We start from the raw sequence: 20,582 nt of genomic DNA, 5'->3' as shown, positions 1-20,582 counted from the left end.
ATTAAATAAATCAATGAGAGAGAGAGAGAGAGAGAGAGAGAAAGCAAGAGAGAGCACAAACACAAGCAGGGGGAGCAGCAGGTAGAGGGAGAGGGAGAAGCAGGCTCCCCATGGAGCAGGGAGCCCGATGTGAGGCTTGATCCCAGGATTCTGGGATCATGACCTGAACCTAAGGCAGACACTTAACCCACTGACCCACCCAGGCACCCTAACCTGATGCTCTTTCTATTACCCCTGTTGACTCTGCCCTTCGTAGGAGGCTGGTCTGGACTACAGATTAAGAATAATAAAGGTAAGTCCATCCAAGTTCTAATGACAACAAAGGACAGATTCAGCAAAACTCTGAACATCCCAGAATTTGCCATCCCCAGAAGGCCCCCACCTTGACTACCTCTTCTCCCACAAAGGATAAAGTTTAATCCTTCTCTCTTGATGCAGTCCCCATCCTTACACAGGGCAAGGCTACCCTAACCTTGCCGGGCTGTGATTTATTTACATGCCTTTTTCTCCCTGAGATGGTGAACCAACTGGGGGAACATTATGCTTTATTAATTTATCTCTGTCTTTACCATGTGAGGTGCCTGGCAGCCAACAGAGGCTACATAGGTCCTTAGCCATTCCATCTCACTCATCTCACTGATTTAACTCTGGATCTCACCTTGGGATGCCATTAGAAAAATGCCCATGAAAAAATCCTGATTCCTCAGGATGTACACCAGACTAATTAAATCAGGCTCTAGGACGGGGCCCAGGCATTGGCATATTTTAAGACTTCCCAAATGAGGGATCCCTGGGTGGCGCAGCGGTTTGGCGCCTGCCTTTGGCCCAGGGCGCGATCCTGGAGACCCGGAATCGAATCCCACATCGGGCTCCCGGTGAATGGAGCCTGCTTCTCCCTCTACCTGTGTCTCTGCCTCTCTCTCTCTCACTGTGTGCTTATCATAAATAAAATAAAATAAAGTAAAAAATTAAAAAAAAAAAAGACTTCCCAAATGTTTCCAGGGTGCAGCCAAGGCTGAGAACCACTGACTGGTGTTGGTAGAGTGGAGGAGGTAGCACTGTGATACAAACCTATCTTCTGATTCTAAACCCAATACCTGTCAGATTGGGCATCAGACCTAAGTCTGCCTCTTAGCACACCATGCAGGAAGACTCCTGCCTCCTTCACAGGTCGCTGACACCTGGGTGTCATTCTGGGGTGGCCACATCCATGAAATGGCAGTCTGTGCTTCCAAACAATGCATTCAGTATCTATACTCTCTTGAGAGCAGATAGACCAGCCTTTGGTTGGAGGATGTGGCAGGTGGTCAGAGACCCACATGTCTGCAGGGCCCAAGGAATGGATGTCACCTTGATCTTGAGCAGCTTGACCAGAACGTTCACGGGAGCTGGGCAAGTGCTACAACCAACAGGGAATACATGAGCTTGTGTGTGTGCATGTGTGTGTGTGTCTGTGTGTGTGTGTACCTGTGTGCATGCTTGGGGAGTCCAAGGGGAGAGTATGGGCAGCGTTCTCTTTTTCAGAGGCTCAGGGACAGAGCGGGACTGTCTTCTAGGCTTAGAACCAGGTATTGTGGAAAAGCTTCCCCTTCAAGGCCACCCTGAGAGGGGCTTTGTGCATCTCACCAGCTGTTCTACTCCATTGATCACCTCGTGCTGACCCCTCAGCAATGACTGTACAAGGCAGAAAGAAAAACCCTGGGCTGTCAGAGGCTGGGAGCCATTCTAAGGCTCACGGGGATTAAACACCACGCTGTCGCTGCAGGGGGGGGAAAGACGCCTTCTGTCAGTTTTTATTCAAGTGTTTCTTTTGAACATCAACCTCAGTGACTTTGATGTGAGAATAAATTAATTCCAAAGCCCCAACTTGAAATTTCCTGACTCTGCCTGTCTATTGTCTATCCACCCACGCAGGGGGGGAACTGCCCAACCTTGTCAGTTCTCAAGCGAGCAGCTTGCATTACACGTTCTTCCTGGGAGGCTTTCACGAGAGGCCTGGGCTTCTCAGGCCTGGGCTTCCTTGGCTGTCTCCCCCTTTTAATGCTGAGCTGCCTTCCCTATACATATATGTATACGTATACGTAAAGCTCCACTGAGCCGCAGAAGCCTGATTTTCCTGGACAGTTGGGCCGATCGCTTCGGTATTATCCTATTAAAAATTTTTAAAAGAATCATTTACAATAATTCTTCATGTAGCCCCCAAGGTGTCAGATCTCATTTTTTATATTGAATCTGTATTTCTGCATGAATACAAAATGCTCTCTAGGCTTTGCCTGGCTTTTGTGTTGTAAGGAGACAATAGCTCTAAAAGATGCACGGGTCACCCGGATTGTAGTGTCCGCATGTTGCATGTGAGGTAACCAGGAAACGGAGGAAGTTCAGCAGCCAACTCGAGATCATCCCATAAATCTGCTGCAGAACCACAGCCAAGGCTCCGGGCTTTGGCATCTTAGTTTCTGGTCAATTCACCAATCTTTTCTTTGGAATTCAGCATTACACTGCCTTCTCCCCTGAAGAGTCAACTTTATTATTAAGCATGAATTTATTGTATTGTATCAAGTGATTTACCTACTTTATTTCTTTTATGAGCATTTCAAGATATAAAAGTTATTAGTAATCCAGTGGATATCCCTCCACTGCCTTCTTTCTTGCTTCTTATGCATTCACCAGTATACTAAATCATTTGTGTGTGTGTGTGTGTGTGTGTGTGTTAGAAAGGAGAGAATGACTGTTTTGGTGTCTTGTGGATGTCTGGAGAGTTTCTGGCAGTGGAGATGCGATTTGTCAGTTTTTTTCTTTCCTTGGTGGAACTCTCTATATGATATATACCCTCTCTAGGAATACTCCCTGTATTTGGGCCAAAAGAAAGCAGAGCTGAAATTCAAGTTGTCTTCAGGGTCAATATCTCAAGGTTAAGTCTAAGAAGTATCACTTCAACAAGGTAATTTAAAATGCTATTGCCCTCTGTTCTAAATTTTTTTTTAATTTTTATTTATTTATGATAGTCACACACACACAGAGAGAGAGAGGCAGAGACGTAGGCAGAGGGAGAAGCAGGCTCCATGCACCGGGAGCCCGACGTGGGATTCGATCCCGGGTCTCCAGGATCGCGCCCTGGGCCAAAGGCAGGCGCTAAACTGCTGCGCCACCAAGGGTTCCCCTGCCCTCTGTTCTAAACATACAAGAAGGCAAGTGTCAGCAAGGGCCTGAGTGTTTAAAGCTGTTTGACTTTACTGGACCTGTTCATTCAGTCCCTGGTTGCCCTCATACCCAGTTGAGTTACTGGCAATGACCGAGCCGAATCCAGAAAATCACCAGCAAGAAGGATACTGATGAGACCTTGTGCATCACCTGTCCTGTTGGTTTCTCTGCACATTGTGGTCACTAGATTGTCTCATTCCTTATAGTGCCTGGGGCAACAGGTTTTGAATATAACTCCCACTAATCATGAGACTAGAAAAAACAGAAATCATGCTATCCCATACAATTTCTCTGAAACTGGAGGACAGAGCCACTTAATTTTCCTGATTTAAAGGGTTAGTTCGTTGCTTCTTATCACTAACTAGCCTTGTTTTACAATCATACTAAGGACTCAACTGAGATTTATCCATATTTATATTTACATTGGTTCTACCTCAAAGAACCTTCTCAGACAGGTGAACAACTTCACCTCAACCTAGAAATATTGAAAAGGCAAAGTAAATTCAGTTTAATGTAATTTATGTAAATCACAATTCTCTTGGTAGGAAAGGTCAATATTTACCATCAAGGAAAAATAAATGTAATACTTATCTGATCTCAAAATCATGTTTTCTGTATACATACCCACACACACACATACACACACATACTTCCATGGGCACACACACACGCACATGGGCAGACACACACTCTGCTAGTATTACCAATAGCTTTGAAGTCAGTGAAACACTGTGGTTATGAGCTTAAGCAGTGGAATGAATTAGATCTGAGTTCAAATCCTACCACGGGCTAAGTGACAATGCACAGATTATTTAACCTCCCTGTGCAGTTCTTTTCTGTTAAATAGTGCCTACTAGGTAAGGCATAATGTGAGGGTTAGATTCAGTACTGTCCAATAAACTGGTGCTTCTCAAACTCCAAAATACATACAAATCATTTGGGAATCTTGTTAACATGAAGATTCTAATTCAATAGGTCTGGGGTGGGGCTCACAATCCTGAATTCCTGGGTGGTGCTGTGCTGCTAGTCCATGGACCACTTTGAGTAGCAAGACATCCTGAAACTTCACAAAATGTAAAGTGGTTTTGCAAGCCAAATAAGAAAGTTGAGAAAGGGTGTGTGTGTGTGTGTGTTTGTGTGTGGTGTGTGTGTGTGTGTGTGTGTGTGTGTGTGTGTCTGTGACCAAGGTGAACATGGCATGAACTCAAGTTTCTCTAGGTACGGAGAGGATAAAACATCTGGGTCAGCTTTTATCCTGTTCCTTCATGAGCCTCAGTATGGGTAGCTGCTGGGTTTCATTTCTGTTTTTCTGCCAAGGATCAGCCAGGGAACCATCAGAACCCACAGAGAGATGATAAGGCCTGAGCCAACTGGAAGTCTTGTACCTGTCATAGTCTTGGCAGATCTCCCCCACAGCCACCAAGGCTTTCAGATACTCGTTGGGCTGGTAAGGGTGGATGTAGTGCAGGGAACAGCTGTTCCTGGGGTCTCCGTTTGAGGCTGTGAAATCTATAGCTACCTGGAAGAGAAAATAGGAGAATGGGTGGATTTAAAGTGAATGCATCCTATAGGAATTGTAATCCGCCAACCACACAAAAGACATGGCTTGAGATGGAAAAAGCAGCACATCACATACCCTGCCAAGAAGGAAAGTAAGAGAAGTTACTAATTTGGTTGAGGCCACTTCTGTAGTCTTCCGTTCTCCTCTCCCCCAATGCCAAAACAGAACGTGAGATTGACACGCAGGTCAGAAAGCGCAGCCACTGTTTATCCACATCACCAGGCAGCAGGAGTAAGGGTGGAATATCTGCTCCCCAGGTCATAATTCACTAAGAAACGACTTCTCTGCTCTTCAGGCAGGATAATTCCATCTCAGAGGCAGAGGTAAAATCCCTTAAAACTAAATTCTGTGATAAAGATGTGGTCTATATAAAAAAGCCATTGTCATGTTTTCATGTGTGGTGAGTTGCAGAGCAACGTGCTGAAGTGGTTATAATACATTTTCTGCAAGAAGCAGCTTCGGGTGAGGCATTCAGCTTTTGGTTTCCATTCATGTGGGAAGTCCTGCCTATAACAGAGAGGAAGCCTGAATGCTATGGCATCATGACTTGGAGGTAGAGAAGAAAAATATCTGTCTTGCTGCCAACTAGATATTATCCTTGAACTTCTTAATTTTTTTCTGACCCCCTAGCATCATTATCTAAATAAGAATTGACTCCTTAACACCCTTAGCAACACCAAATAACAACAAAAGCCTCAAGCCTGGAGAGTGCAAAAATGAGAAGGAACATTTCTTCTGTCTCCCAACATTATTACCGTTTAAATAAAAGTTAACCCAGCAAACACCTCTAAAAAAAAAAAAAAAAAAGCTTCAGCTTGGGAGTGGGCAGAGGTAGGGAAAAGATAATGGGGATTAAAACAAAAGGAGTTGTAGGAAAAGAAAGAAATGTTCATGTTACGTCTTTTCTTTTTCTTTAGGGCCTGTCAGCATCCACTCACAGGCTTACTAATGTCAGAAAGGCTTTATTTTCTCTTATGATCTTGTGGGTGGGAAATGTATTTGTACATCATGTGACAACATTCCACTATGCCACATAATTGGAGTGTCCCATTGGATTTATTGGGGGAGGGGATGTTACTTCTGGAAGAACAGAGAAAAGGTACTATGTGTTCTGTTTCTGCTCCTAAAAGATCAGCCTGCAAGAGTCAGGTTAATAAGGGACAATGTCCCCAATTCCTTATAATGCTGCCACCAAATCTAAGTGACTAGAAGAGGAAAAAGCTATAGGCTAACAGGAGTTCACTTATAATCTTTCTTTTTTTTCTTTCATAAATTTACTTTCTTCATCAGTGATTTTGTGTCCCCTTTTCTTCCTCACCCCTCCCCAGGATTGTGTGGAAACGGAATTTAAGCAGGATTCAAATTCTATTTTCAGAATACCCTGATGTTTTCAACAAAGGGAATACCAACTGATACAATGCTGGTACTAACAGTGTTTCAAAAGGAAAAAAGGTCATGTGGAGAGAAATCACACGGTATTTCCCTAACCCTGAGATGCCCTCACTCAGATAACAAAGGGAAGAAAGAGAAGAGTAACCTTTGTTAAAACCCTACTCTGTGTCAGACACTATGTTATCTGCTTTCCAAGTATTTTGTTATTTCATTTTCCCTAAAATCTCTGGTACGAAGAGATTGTCATTTCTTTTTATTGATGGAGATCCTGATGCCAAAGGTGATGAAGTTTGCTGGAGACAGAGCTGGGTTAAAACCCAGGTCTATATGGCTCTGAAGACTGCTCCTCTGTTATGCCATTATACATCTAAGAGAACATATGTGGCTGTGGCTAACATGCCAGGATGTCACATGGGTATGTTAGTTCCTATGAAGAATGGAGGGGTTTAGCCTGGAAGTAGCGAGACTAGCTAGAGGCAATAGAGTAACTTAGGAGAGATGAATGGCCTTGAATGAAAGTTTTTTCTAATCAGAACAGTTGTAAAAGGTAGGCAAAGAGCAATTAAAGTGTGTGTGTGTGTGTGTGTGTGTGTGTGTAATAGGAGAATGTGTTACTGAGGATGACTGGAGGTGATCTAAGAGGACCAGTAAAATCCAGCTGGGAAAAAAGAGAGACAAGAGGTGAAGGTCCTTTTAATCAAGGACTGTGATGAAAAGTTCTAGTGTGGGGGGCCTCCATGTATTCTGTGAATGAGAAGGAGGTGTAAAGCCCTCCAGGACCCATGCATGGGGCCTCAACCAGACAGAGGTCCAAATACATGCAGATTATTTCTGGAAAACTTCTCTAAGAGGAACACCTGGGAGGTGCTTGAGAGATAGTGTTCGAAGAAACCATATATACCTAGGGTCCTCCTGGTTCACGAACCTCAAGCATGCAGAGCCACCACTTAGGCCTTTTGGTCCTGATGAGACACACTTAGGGGTAATGGCACCTCCCACACATATATATAGGGTTTAAAAGGTAAAAAAAAAAAAATGCTGGGAAGGCCAGGTGTAAAGCCACCTCTTTCCTACTAAAGAAAGCATTTTAGGACTCTAGAAAATTCTAGAGAACGTGGGAATGTTGTTATGGAGATAACCTTGATTCTGCTCTAATTTATCTAAAATGCAAATCATTGGAGGTGTCGAGATGTTGTTATTAATAACCAGTACCTATGGCTCACATAGGTCTGTTTATGAAGTTCGTCATCATGGATCACCACAATCCTCTGCCTGTGCTTCTGGATGCTGCAGTTGAAAACTGTCCCATGCACTGATTACCTGAGTGTCAAGGGTATTCCATGGTGACAAACACAATGCTGGTGTCTTGATAGAAAACCAGAGAATGAAACCAGGTAATACAAAGGCCAGAAGGGAAAAACCTCCATAAAGAAAAATGACAACTCAAGAAACTCAAATGTTCCTCTTTTCCTCCCCAGGCATGGGCAAGATCCTCCAAGTACGCAGGCAGCAAGTGGCAGCATTCAAGTCTGGGTGTATCACCTGAATGAATATGTTGTGTTATGGGGAGAAGTGTGTATAATGTCTGGATGAACACACATAGATTTTGGCAACAATATATTTTAAAATAGAGCAACATATCATAGAGTTGGGGCGAGTGGAAGGCAAGAGAGGTGACGAGGACACAAATTCAAGAAGGCATTCATTGCCTGCTGACCCTGCACTTGCATGATCTCGAGAGTGAATGCCTCCTTTTAAAGTTTGCGCCCTAGGTGCCTCTCTTGCTTTATCCTCATTCTGGCCTTGTTTGTATTTTCATTTTCTATCAACTCTTCATCCTCGGGTTTGGAATAATTCCCTTCTGTTTAACAAACTAGTGTGGAGCAGGGGTGAGAGTGAGAAGGGGGATTGTGACCAGAGAGATTGAGGATAGAAAATGAAGAGCACTTGGTGACTGATGGCTGACAAGATGACATCCTGAGGATAGTGGAACCCTGAAGACCACTGTTAGAAGGTCGGTGTTGGGTTGTTTGCTCTTGGGGTGCTGTGCAGACATATGAATAGGCCTGATGGAAATTTTACTTTTTTTCTGCAGACAGCCCTCTGGGGGCAGGGGAGGGGGGTGGAGGGGTTCCACTTTTTCCACAGGGATGGCCCCAGTGTCTATGACAACCACAGAGGTTATTCTAGCTCCAGAGACTCTGATAGAGCTTTGGGGAAAGGTATGAACTGAAAACTTACCTGGACAAAGAGGAAAGAAACCAATGATCCTTACCACCTACCCCTTTCTGTAGTTCCCACCGCTTATAATAAAAATATTTTATCATTGGCTAGACAGCAAGATAGTCTTAAGTATACAGCAGCTGAAAGATCTTTTTCCTCGCAAGTTATGGTTTCTAATGTCTCCCTGATGAAGCTGGAGATAAAATATCTATCTTCAGGAGGTGGCCCTTCTACCAAGAATTCTCTGTGCTCTTTAAGTTAGCATTAGTGGAAAGAGAACAGAGCGAAAGGTTAGGTTTATTTTAAAAAGCAACAGGGAGGCAGTGAAAGACGGGAATAAGCTGAGAAATAAAAGCAAAGAAAATGACTGAAAAATACCAGTTTGTGGAGGTGGCTACCAACGCCTGGCTTCCTGAATGCTGGTGAGCTTGTGGGGTGGCCACGTTTTCATTTTCTGATATGAAGCATTTACAAAAGCCTGTGGTTCTGGTATGTGCTCCAATCTTCTCAGCAGGCAGCCTGGGAACAGGCGCCCGCCCGTGGCTCTCCCCTTCTGCCCAGGAGGCCTCGCTCATCATTAAGCAGAGCTGTGGAGCAGCTTTGCAAACCCTTGTCAAGTCAGACTGTGCAATGTTCCCTCTATTGCTACCGAGCCTCCGGTGCAGAGCTGCTTCCCAGAAAAGGCTGGAAGCCAATCAGAAGCATCTATCTTCAGACATTCTTAGCTTCTTATATGAAATGAGCCCACTCCTCAGATCCCCTTCTCTTCTGTGACAAACAAGCCATTTGAAACCTCCCGGATATTTTCTAAGGGAAGCTGCTGTGAACCACCTTCTGGTTAGCTGCCTAATTTCTCTGCAATCAATCTGCAGTCAACCTTTGTCATATCATCTGCTGGGGCAGCGGTTTTCTTTCTTTTATGTTTTTTTTTTTATATTTGTATATAGTTTGGACCCATATAATAAGCCTGATAGGTAGAGATACTGTTCAGTCTAGACTATTTCTTAAATGACAGGTTAAACTCTTGTGCTTTTCAATTTCCTCAAAACTCCACTAGGGGCAAAGAAATGGGACCCTAGGCTAGATGGAAGGGATCCCCAAGGTCACCTGGTTCATTTCCCACAAACTGCTAAGCATTCCGCTTTTCAACCCAGGGCTCATTCTCATTTCTCGGAGGTCTACACCAGAGTCTGCCAGTGTTTAGCTTGGGATATAATGTAGTGATTTCAAACTTAAACTGGGACACAGTGTAGACAGAGGATGCCCGGAAGGTGTTAGGGACTGGGCAGATTGCCTGAGAGAATTCGTAATAGGTGATCTTTTTCTTTAGGCTGGAAGGTTAATCTGGGAGGAGCCCCATTCAGATTATTATATTCTATTACCAAAATGTAGACTATAAAATTGGAGAAAAAGCAAAGCCATACTGTTCTTTTTTTTTTTTAATTATTTATTTATTTATTTATTTATTTATTTATGATAGGCACACAGTGAGAGAGAGAGAGGCAGAGACACAGGCAGAGGGAGAAGCAGGCTCCATGTACCGGGAGCCCGACGTGGGATTCGATCCCGGGTCTCCAGGATCGCACCCTGGGCCAAAGGCAGGCGCCAAACCGCTGCGCCACCCAGGGATCCCATACTGTTCTTAATGTTAAAAAATTATCAATAATAAAAATGGCCATCTGATAATATGAAAAAATACATTTTGAAGGTCACCTGGACCACTTAAGAATCTGATACAAAATTTATGTCCTTTCATTGGAAAATGCACATACCTAATTCTGCACATAATTTTGGGAGCTCAGGGATGCCCCACAGAATGGGGGCATGATCCACAGAATTGTGGATCCTAGGCTAGGATTCCACTAGCTTAGCCAGTCATGTTTCTTTTTCCTTTCTAGATTTCCCCTCTCTCTCCCTCGCCCCCCTCCCCTTTTTCTCTCTCTCTACATAGACACACAAATATTTTATCTGGTTATAATCATAGAGTAGCTCTGCTTTATGTTCTTTTTTTTTTTCAGTTAACAATAGGTCATAAATATGTCTCCATGTTATCATCAATCATTATAATTATCATTTAGAATGGCTGTATCATAATCCACCTAAATGAGGTACTGTAATTTACATAGCCATTATCCTATTGTTGGACATTTAGGGTGCTTGCTGTTTGTCTCTGAAAATCTGCTTTACAAAGTACATTTTTTTCTTTTTTCTTTTTTTTTTTTTGCATCTGGAAAAGCAGTAACTTTCAAAGGAAATAGTGAAGTTTTCTACCATTTTCTTTCCAAATACCTTATGGTGTCTGTCTCTTCTATGCTGCCTATAATCTTGTGTTTTGTGTGTGAAATTCTAGTATCTAATTTTATTTTTGCCTGCTGTGCCATGTGCCAAACACAGTGAACTCCATCTCCCCCTCTCTAGTCTGTTTCTCGTCCACCCACCTCCCCCGGCCTCCTCCAGGACTGCCATGTGACAGTTGCCCTCAAATTCTTAGCACTTGAGGATTCACGCGAGGAGATAGAACGTCCTCAGGGGCGCCCTTGGCCTCTCGAAATTGTGTGCAGAATCAGGTGTGTGCATTTTCCAGCAAGAGGATATAGATTGTGTATCAGATTCTCAAGTGGTGCCGCTGACCAAAAAAGAATCATTGACTAGGGCTCTTTTTAGCATCTTAATCTCTTTCCCTCCCCTGGAGCTGCTTCTCTACTTGTAGTCAGATTCTAGCCTAAAACTTGCCCTCTTTTAATCCTCAAGTTGCTATCCTCCTTTCCCCCTCTTGCCACCTCTTCACTGCCCGCCTTCCTCAATGAGTAGTTATACCCACTGTGTTCCCTTCCTTACTTTCTGTCTACACCCTAACTCCTGGGTCTCCCTGTCTCACGCTGCTAAAATTGCTCATTCAAAAGATGATACGTGCCTCTTTATCACATGCCCCTGTTTTTTATTCATCTTCTAAATTCTCTTTCACATATGGGATTATTGCCCTTGATCTTATAAAATTTTCTTCTTAATCATTTGAAGTTCTGGCTTGTCCTGGACCTTTCCTCTGGCATTTCTGCATCTATTGGTTACCCCTCTTCCCCTTGCCGCCCACCGGAGATCTATAATTTTCTGAGACACCTTTTTTCTCTCTGTATTCTTCTCTCTGGCCATCTTATCCAGACCCTTATGTGTGCAGCTTCTACCTCTCTCCTGAAGCCTACGACCATTGTTCTAAGAGCCATCTCTACTGGAAGACCTGAAAGTACCTCCATCATGTACAAGTGCAAATCCATCATCTCACTGGCAGCTCCTCTGGATTTCCATATTGTCATGAATAGGCTCGCCATGCGTTGTCAGTCAGGCGCAAAAGATTTGAGTCCTCTGGACTCATCATTTTCTCTTGTCTTCCATTGCCTCATTGCACAGGCCAAGGCTTATTGGTCTCTCTTGCTGCAGTGTCTCTTCCTACTGCTGCCCTGCTGGTTTAGCCTCTTACTACTTGTTACCAGGACTGTTAATCTCTCCTTGCTTCATCTTCCAGAGTGCCCTCACCACCTTCGATGCCTTCCACCAAACACGCCCAGTTTAGTTCCCTAATGCATGTCCCCAATTGCTTCGATGTCCTGCTCAAGATTCTTCTGAACATTCCCTCATTCACCACCTTACTTCAAAATTAAAAGCCCTTCAAATTCTTAATCCAAACCACTTCTCTAACACTCCTCTGAATATATCATGTTTATGCATATTAACCCAAATATGGTTTCAATATTTATCAGTAGAATATGTGTATGCATAAACATTTAAGTTCATAGGGATGCTTTTTTTTTTTTAAAGAGAGGTGGAGGTGGGGAGGGACAGAAGGAGAGGAAGAGAGAGAATCTTCAGCAGGCTCTGCACCTAGTGCAGAGCCTGACATGGGGCTTGATCTCACAACCTTGAGATCATAGCCTGAGCCAAAATCAAGAGTTGGACACTTAACTGACTGAGCCATCCCTGTAGGGATGCTTTTGAAGGAAAAACCTAGTATCATATATATCCATCTCATTTCTTGTTTTTCCTAAATCTTACCTCTCCTTTAAGGTTTAGGGTTCAATCCACTATAATTCAATAACAGTAACTAATATACATCAGCCTGGCATCTGAAGGGAAAGATGCTCCACTTTTGACATCTTAAGGTTGAGTCAGAAATACCAGGCATCTGTGGAAAGTGCAAAAGCTTTCTCTGAGCCCCTGTTTGTAACAGGCACTGGTCAGAGCCTTGATAGGAAACAAACAGTCCCTTCAAAAGGATGATTAAGAGAGCTTAATAAAAGGACAATTTGAAAAGTTGAGGGACACTAAGTCGATAAGGTAAGGGAAGAGGAGTTAGAACTGAGGAGGTGGTGGTGAGAGCCATTAAGGTGGTGCCTCTCAGCAGGGGAGGACCAGCAGTAGTGAGAGAGGAGGGGAGGGTCATCCTTCTGTTATCAGGCAGGCCATGTGGACCCAGCATGTGGAGCTGGGGACCCTGTGGGGTTAAACTTCGGATGTTCATGGGGGCTGGTTTTTGCAGCATAACTCCAAGTGCAGAGCAAGCCCCTGAAGGTTGAATAAAGAGTTATTCAAGAGCATGGAATCTATAGACTCTAAAACAGACCCAAATCAATAGAACTTTCCCTTGAAAATCTATAAATAGTTTCCTGAGTTGCTCATTTGCCTAAGATTGTGGAACACTATTTTCAGTAGCTCTCTTTTATGATACTGCTGGCTTCTCTACTTCCATTTGTGTATATCCAGCACAATGAGCCCACAGGAGGCTAGAGTTAGGTGTGTGTGCTTAAAATGAGCAGGTTTGCTCCTTTCCATATGTGCTGCCATGCATGCGGGAGGGCTGGGTGGGTGCACCTTTAGAGAACCTTAAACTTTAAAGAAATGACCAAATTCTAAAATTAACTCATAACTATTGAGGGGTAGGTGAACAATGCTCAAAGGTTAGGGAGGACATAGGTAGACTCCTCTGAGATTAGAGTAGAGGACAAGCCTCTAGTTAAGGAGGGGTCTGCCTGTCAAACAACCCTAAACTCATTCCTTTGGAACTCCTTTTAGTTCGTTGAGTACCACCATCCCTGTCCCAGAAATACATTGGTCCTGTCTTCTCTCTTGGGCTTAAACCTGGACAAAAAAATTAAACCATCTGCCTTGCTTTCTTCATATGACTGAGCCAGTCAGGGAGCTAAACAGGGCTGAACTTCATGACTATGCATCTGTAAGATGAGGAACAAAAGCTGTTCAGATTGTATTTGTCTTGTTTGCCATGTGGCTTTCCCATAGGTTTTTAGCAGATCTCTCTCTCTGGCCATCTGAGGATGCTCTTTCTGGAGGTCACATCTGCCCAAACCTAGGAGGGTTTCGAATATTAAGTTATTCCAGGGCAGATGGACTCATAAGCTTGGTCTACCAGCATCTTAAAAAGACCCAGCCAACCCACCCAAATACATATTTGGAGCATGTAATTCCCATGTGTTCACAGATTACATGTAGGAGATGATCCCTGATCCACCCACTGAAGCTAGGTACTGTATTTCTCAACTTTGAAAGACTAGTTCTCCAATATTCTGAAATTCACCTTTTCATTGTTTAATGAACCACTTGGATGGCTTACTCTTGGCATTAGTGCTTGTGTTTGGGCTGTATCTGCCTTGGCTCAGTGAGACTTACTTCCTTGCCATCCTACTCACCAGGTGATGGGATCTGGCAATATGCCCACTACTCCATGCCTCATATAGTTACTGAAAGAATGGGAAGCATTAGGAAGGTTCTCAAATCACCTGAGTTTGAGTGACATGAGTTTCTTGATATGATTGCGTGACAGCCATACTCAATGGAGAAAATGGAAATATGAACTCACTTTAAAAACATGATACTATAAAAAAAACAAAAAACATGATACTATGCAGTATTTTAGCAATGAGAACTGAACAAAGCTGACAAAAGTTGATTTTGTTGTTAAGGGTGTTAGTAAACTTTTGTCTCCTCATTCCCTCAATCCATCACCATCCCCCATACCTTGCTCCTTGAATACAAACAAATGGGGAAACAACTTACTGTAAACTGGATTTGGCAGCCACCCATTATGTAGTCCAAGAAAGAATGCATCTTGTGGATCTGCATGGGAGAAGGAGAGGAAATCGTTTTAGTAACAACACAATCTATTTCCTTATGGACTGGAAGCTTAATCTTTGGGGTTGGGCTGCTAACCTAGAATAAGGAGTAGAAAGAGCTCTTTGGGGAAAAAGGGGGTCAATTGATTTTGTTATGTTAAGGAGAGAAAAAGCAATGCTCAGTTTAGATGGCCCTGTGAGGATTGCAACTACCCATGCCCTGCTCCCCTCTCTTGGGTAATGGTATCTCTGGTGAGAGACTAACAGTGTATTTTCCAAGTGTCACTCCTATTTTGGAATCCTATTTTGGAATTAATAAAGTCTCACACTTGGCTTCGGTTTTGCTCCCCATGTCTAAGTCCCAGTCCTGGTACCATTCTTAATACCACAAGTAATCTAGATTGGTGGCTTCAGGATCGCAATGACCTGAGAAGGCCTTTACTGACAGTTTCCCATTAGTTACATTCCTTCCATACCATGAAAAATGACTAATACTTATGAGCACTAACTCTAAGCCAGGGACTCAACAGTCATAATTTCATTTAATTCTTAGAACAACCTTATAAAATTGGTACTATCATTATTCTTGTGCCATTTCGTGGAGGAGGGATTTGAGGCTAAGATCTCCTACCTAGTAAGTAGGTGGTGGAGGTAGGACTCTAATGATGGCAGTCTGGACTGCATAGTCCAGTCTTTGGACCTCTGGGCTGGGAGTCGGCGTGGTCCCTGCTTTCTATCCAACCATGAACATCTGTGTTCTCATGTGCCTTACCAATTTCTGGTCTTCATTTCTGCTTCCATGATTCTTCTGCTTGACTCAGGGTGATATTCATCCATTTATTTATTTAACAAGGATTTATTGAGCCCCCACTATGCACTAGATGGTAGGGATATAGTGATGAGAAAAGGGGACATGATCCCTGTAGTCATGGAGCTCACAAACTGCCCGCTTTTACCTGTGAATTCTGACCCTCAATTCTCGTATTCCATCTGATACTCAGGGCAGCGTCTCAGAGACTGACCCAAGAAATCCTGTGTTGGTACCACCTCCAGGTGGTACACATCTCTTGGCAGACTTCTCAGGGCTAATGTTCACTTGGCCCCCTAAACAGTGTCTACTCCAGGCTTCCTTCTGGCAATGCTTTGCTTGATGGTTGAGACACCCTCCTATTGTCTTGTATATCGAGGAAATAAGAACTTGGTTGGGAATGAGTTGAAATAACGTTGGCCCCTGAGCACTAAATTATGAGATCAATTCATGGAGGATCAAAACAAATTTAGACACAGTCACCTACAGGAGACAGATAACCACTGAACTGGTTCATCTAGATCTTTTCTCCTTCCTGCTTCCCTGGCTGTGAGGATGTTTTGAAAGTGCCTGGGATTTGATTTGTAAGGTAAGATGATCAGAGACAAATGCCTTTGGAAGCAGGCACAGCTCCCCAAAGGACTGGAGGCATGTCACGCCACTCAGAGGCCACATGGAGAAGCATGAGAGTCAGTCAGAAGGCAGAAAGATTGAAAGGAAAGTGTGGGTAGAAGTCCTTATTGTGTTTTTTCGTGTAAGGAATGAGAGGGTAGGGTAAGCAGTTAAACTAGTTTCGGATTGGAGAGTTTCAATAATTTTGGTGGCTCTGGAATATAGAGGTGCCCTCTAATTATCTGAAGCCTGTACGTGGGATGATATAGGGCCACAGAAATATTGACTGTATATGTGAGAGCTCCGTAAAGGAGGTGGTTGCGGTATGGGCTCTGGATTAGTAGGTCTGCATATTAAAGCTATGCTCACAAGCAAGTTGTTTGCTATCTCCAGGAATTAGCTAACCCCAGGAGGAGCAGATCCTACCTGGGTCTGTAGGGCCCCAAGACATTAAAGAATCAAAAACTACAGGAAATAAAAGACACAATTAATACAATGATCCCAGTTGGCCAATCGTCTAGTTATCCCCTAGTTCCACTGACTGATTCAAGGGGTGGGCACATCTGTCTTTCCTTCCCTCTTTTTCTTGCTATGAGAGGATGTGCTCCTGCAGCACCCAACAGCCATGGAAAGAAAAATCTGGAAGAAGGAACCTGACACACAAAAAGAGAAACTAGATGGCATTTAAGTCTTCTATGGTAGAGTCAGACAGGCATAGGTTAAAATCTCAGTATTTAAACTTACCACATGTGTGACTAGTTACGTGATCTCAGTTGACAGCAGAAATCTCAGGGTTATGATACAAGTTAAACAGAATTCTTCATAGTTACTCTCACATAGTAAATACTCAACAAGTGCCAAATCTTAGGTGTGATTTAAGAGATTTGATTATTAGCATGTAGGATTTTCTGTGAAGTTAGAGCCCTTCTGGGAGGAATTTCTAGGCCCTTGTGATCTTTCACCATTGCTTTGTGTTTATAGCACCCTTTCAGCATGGGTGAGCTGCCACATACAAAGCACTGAACACTGTGACTACCACATGGTAGGTGCTCTGGAAATGTTGGCTTACCCTTTTGGGGGATCTCCCTCTGATGCTGTTCTGGACAGAGAAGAGCCTGACACATGACAAGGACTCCTCATCTTTGGGGGTATGACTATCTTTGTGGAAGGAAAGTGGCATTGAGCCACCAAAACTCCAAGGCCACCCATGCTTACATTTCTCATTGCACATCCTTTAATACACTGACTTTCTGATTTTTATTTTAAAAAACACCACACCTCCTTGATATCCTTTCCCACTGACTATACAACCTGAGCTCTTCCTCCCAGACAGCCCTAGCTTCACACTCCTGGGAGAGAGGGACTACATACGTACCTTGCACAGATTCAAAATCACCATGCCCGAGTTCTTATAATTCTTCTTCTTGGCTTTGTATTTGGGATTGATGCACTCCCACTGCACCTGTGACAACATCACATGCTCAGGGAGAAGTGGAGTCATTCAGGGAGGCCCAGTCCCCAGGTGCTGCAGCAGATGGATATGAAGGCTGACAAATGGTCTCTGCATGATAACCCTTGCATCCCGAGGGACTGTACAGAGGTATGGCTGAGTGAGACTGACATCAGGTTGCCTAGTTGAATCCCGGTCATACCAATTTCCTGGAATGTGACCCTTAGCAAATTACTTGATTCCTCTATGTCTTAGATATCTCCTCCATAAAATGGAGCTGATAATTGTATCTATCTCAGGATTATTGTGAAGATTTAATTTTTTTTTTTTTTTTTATTCACAAGAGACACATGGAGAGAGGCAGAGACATAGGCAGAAGGAGAAGCAGGTTCCCTTCAGGGATCCTGATGCGGGACTCAATCCCAGGACCCCAGGATCATGACCTGAGCCAAAGACATTCAACCACTGAGCCACCCAGTGCCCCAATTATTGTGAAGATTTAATAATTAATCCACATAGTACATTTAAAACAGTACCCAGCACTTTTAAATGCTTTATATTAATAGGGTCATATCAAGCAACAGAGAGAAGGAGACATCTGGAGACACATTCCTAACACAAGTGTTGAGTCTTAGTGCCTGAGAAATAGCTTCAAAGCTTGGAACATTGAGAGACATTGAATGCTGGCTACAGGAAGTTAGTGGGGATGATGATTAGTTTGCATAGAACCTCACTGAGAACTAAAATAATAGAGTGATACATATCACAACAGTGACACAACAGATCTCCCATGGGGCTTCTCTGAGGGATAGTATCAGACCTGCAAGAGTGGCTGAAATTGAGGGAGTGTCTAGTGGAAGAGATATCAACCCTTCTGGCCTACAAGAGACTTCATGTGACAAAACCAACTACAAGTCAAACATCCAAGAGCTACTAAATGCTCCTGCCTACCATTCTAGGGAGCTGGATCCTTGGATTTCTAGTTAGGAGACAAATTTTCACATACTCTCTCTCTCTGACAGTTAAGAGTATCTGAGAATAAAGGAGTTTCTGAGGCAGATGTGAGTTGGGGTAGACTGATACAGCATTGACTCCCACTGATTCATTCTTCTTAGGGTCCATGCATTTGAGCAGTTCCCTCCCACAATGACAGTGAGCATACTCATGTGACTTGTTTTGGCCAATTGGATATTAGCAAAAGTGATATGAGCAGAGGATTAAAAAGTGCTTGTGCATTGGGGCTTGCCTTCTTCTTGCTGCTAGGGAGTTTTTGCCGCCATGTAGAAAAGCTTAGGCTGATCTGGAGAATAAGAGTACACGGAGAAATGTCCTGGCCATCCCCATTGCTGAGGCATACATGCATGAGTGAGTTCAGTCGGCATCATGTAGAGCAGAGAGGAGCTGCCCTGGGTGAACTCAGCCTATATTGCCAACCCAGGGAACTGTGGGCAAATAATGAAACAACAAATTGTTGTTTCAGCCAGGAAGTTTTGGGGTAATTTGTTCCTCAGCAACAGATAATTGAAAACAATAGTTTCTCAATACTGGGAATTTCCAGTAGGCACTGAGTAACTATGTAAGGGTTGGGAAGAGAGGAATCCTGTACTGTCTAAAGGTCCTCTAAAACTCCTTCCATAAAAGGAAGGAAAGAAAAAGAGGAAGGAAGGAAGGAAGGAAAGAAGGGAGGAAGAAAGGAAGGGAGGGATCTAGGGAGGAAAGAGAGGAAGAAAGAAGAGTCAAATTGAATCTCCAACCTTGGTTTTTTTTAGAGGCCTAATCCTTCCATCTTCATGATGGTTGTCTTTCTTCCCTCACTTAGGCTCTCTTCTCACTTGCTCTCCATGTGGGTAGCATCTGATCAACAAGAATTCTAGCTTGTCTCAAAGTAGATTTAGTATTTTCTGACCAAGCACCCCAAATTCATCAAAACTGAAATTGCCTTTCCCCCAAATATTCCTCTAATGTCACAGTACAAACAAGTAGTGTAGGAATTTCCCTTTCACTTGGAAAGAAAAGATCCAAAATAAACTGTGATGATTCCTTTGTCATTTCTAATAATTTCTATTAACCTCAATTTCTTCAGTCAAGCAGGACATAACGAATGAAACTTTGAATGAGTTAAATTTCAAGTTATATTAAGAATTCTAATGATAATCTATGAAAAGCCTACTCATTTCCATCACAGGCTAAGGTGGATCAGTAGTGGAGGAGGGTTGATGCAGACAGATAAGGGCTCCAAGGAAGCAGGTACTTGGGGCTTTCATGCCTGTTGGGTGGGAAAGGGATGCTGATGAACCAGGTCTAAGTATTTTGCATCTTTCTTGGGATAAAGTTTTCATGTAACTATAGACTATGTGCTTTACATCGACAATCCCACTTAACTCTCTCACAATGCACTTTTAGAGATAAAAGATGGGTCTCAGGTCTTATGGGTGGCAACTGGTAGAGCTGGGATTCACCGCATCAGTCTCCCTCCAAAGCCTGGCCCAGTGACACAGCGCTTCCCCTGGGGGGTCTTACAGGGGCTCTCCTATTTGTTCTTGCAAGTTTCTCTTTTGGCCACCTCAGTCTAAGGCTGTTCATGAAGGCCCCCCAAAATTAATCCAAGCTAATCAAGAATTGACCCTGCAGAACCATGACTCTCACAGGAAGGAGCTTAAAAGAAGATGGTTCCTCGTTTTGTCTCTGTTTCTACTTACTGAGGTTCCTCAGGTTCCCACCTCCTCTATCCTCTCTCCTTATCCTCCATTCTCTTGACATTAACTACCTATTCGTTGGCAGCTCCAAAAATACATCTCCAGGGAGGCCTCTGTTCCAGTTTCCCAAACCCCATTTTTGAACTTTCCTTACAAACTAGACCTCCCTGAAACAAGACTTCCTTACTCAGGAAATGGCACCAACATTTACTCATCTATTCCCCTCATAGCCAAACTCTCAACACATCATGTAGCTCTTGTCTCCAAAATCTACCTTAAATCACTCTGCTTCTCTCCATCTCTGTTATCACTTTTTTACCCTAAGTCATTATCACCTCTTGCCTTGCCTGCAAGTAGCCTCTGACAGATCTGCTTCACTGTCTTCTGTCTCTCTCTCTAATGGATTATCTACACAGTGGCCAGAGGCATTTTTTTAAAAGTTAAAACTAGTCATGTTATTCTCTAGCCGGAACGTCTTCACACCACTGTCCAGTAGAATTTTCTGCAATGATGGAAATAT

The 20,582-nt window shown here is 43.4% G+C and overlaps 1 protein-coding gene and 1 long non-coding RNA gene across 6 annotated transcripts in view; one reads left to right on the top strand and one right to left on the bottom strand.

Annotated features, from left to right (window-relative positions):
- CPNE4 (copine 4) overlaps positions 1 to 20,582 on the bottom strand; it is a 462,790-nt gene that overhangs the window by 22,426 nt on the left and 419,782 nt on the right. For all 4 annotated transcript variants that reach the window (XM_077865181.1, XM_077865182.1, XM_077865184.1 and 1 more), the window contains exons 9-11: positions 17,292 to 17,378; positions 14,441 to 14,500; positions 4,587 to 4,720 (exon numbers count right to left, since the gene is read on the bottom strand). In XM_077865181.1, coding sequence (XP_077721307.1) covers positions 4,587 to 4,720; positions 14,441 to 14,500; positions 17,292 to 17,378 — 281 coding nt within the window. The remainder of the gene's footprint in view (positions 1 to 4,586; positions 4,721 to 14,440; positions 14,501 to 17,291; positions 17,379 to 20,582) is intronic.
- LOC144294331 (uncharacterized) lies at positions 6,125 to 10,037 on the top strand. 2 transcript variants are annotated; one of them, XR_013361740.1, is made up of 4 exons: positions 6,125 to 6,349; positions 7,382 to 7,548; positions 7,633 to 8,168; positions 9,858 to 10,037. It is a non-coding gene; the product is annotated as an uncharacterized LOC144294331 (long non-coding RNA). The 2 variants fall into 2 exon arrangements; XR_013361739.1 differs by lacking the exon at positions 9,858 to 10,037 and having other exon boundaries at positions 6,135 to 6,349; positions 7,633 to 9,835.

Source organism: Canis aureus, chromosome 22 (assembly GCF_053574225.1).
Source record: "Canis aureus isolate CA01 chromosome 22, VMU_Caureus_v.1.0, whole genome shotgun sequence".
Taxonomy (NCBI): Eukaryota; Metazoa; Chordata; class Mammalia; order Carnivora; family Canidae; genus Canis; species Canis aureus.
Note: the sequence above shows the minus strand (reverse complement) of the source record. Positions and strands in the feature narration are given on the sequence as shown.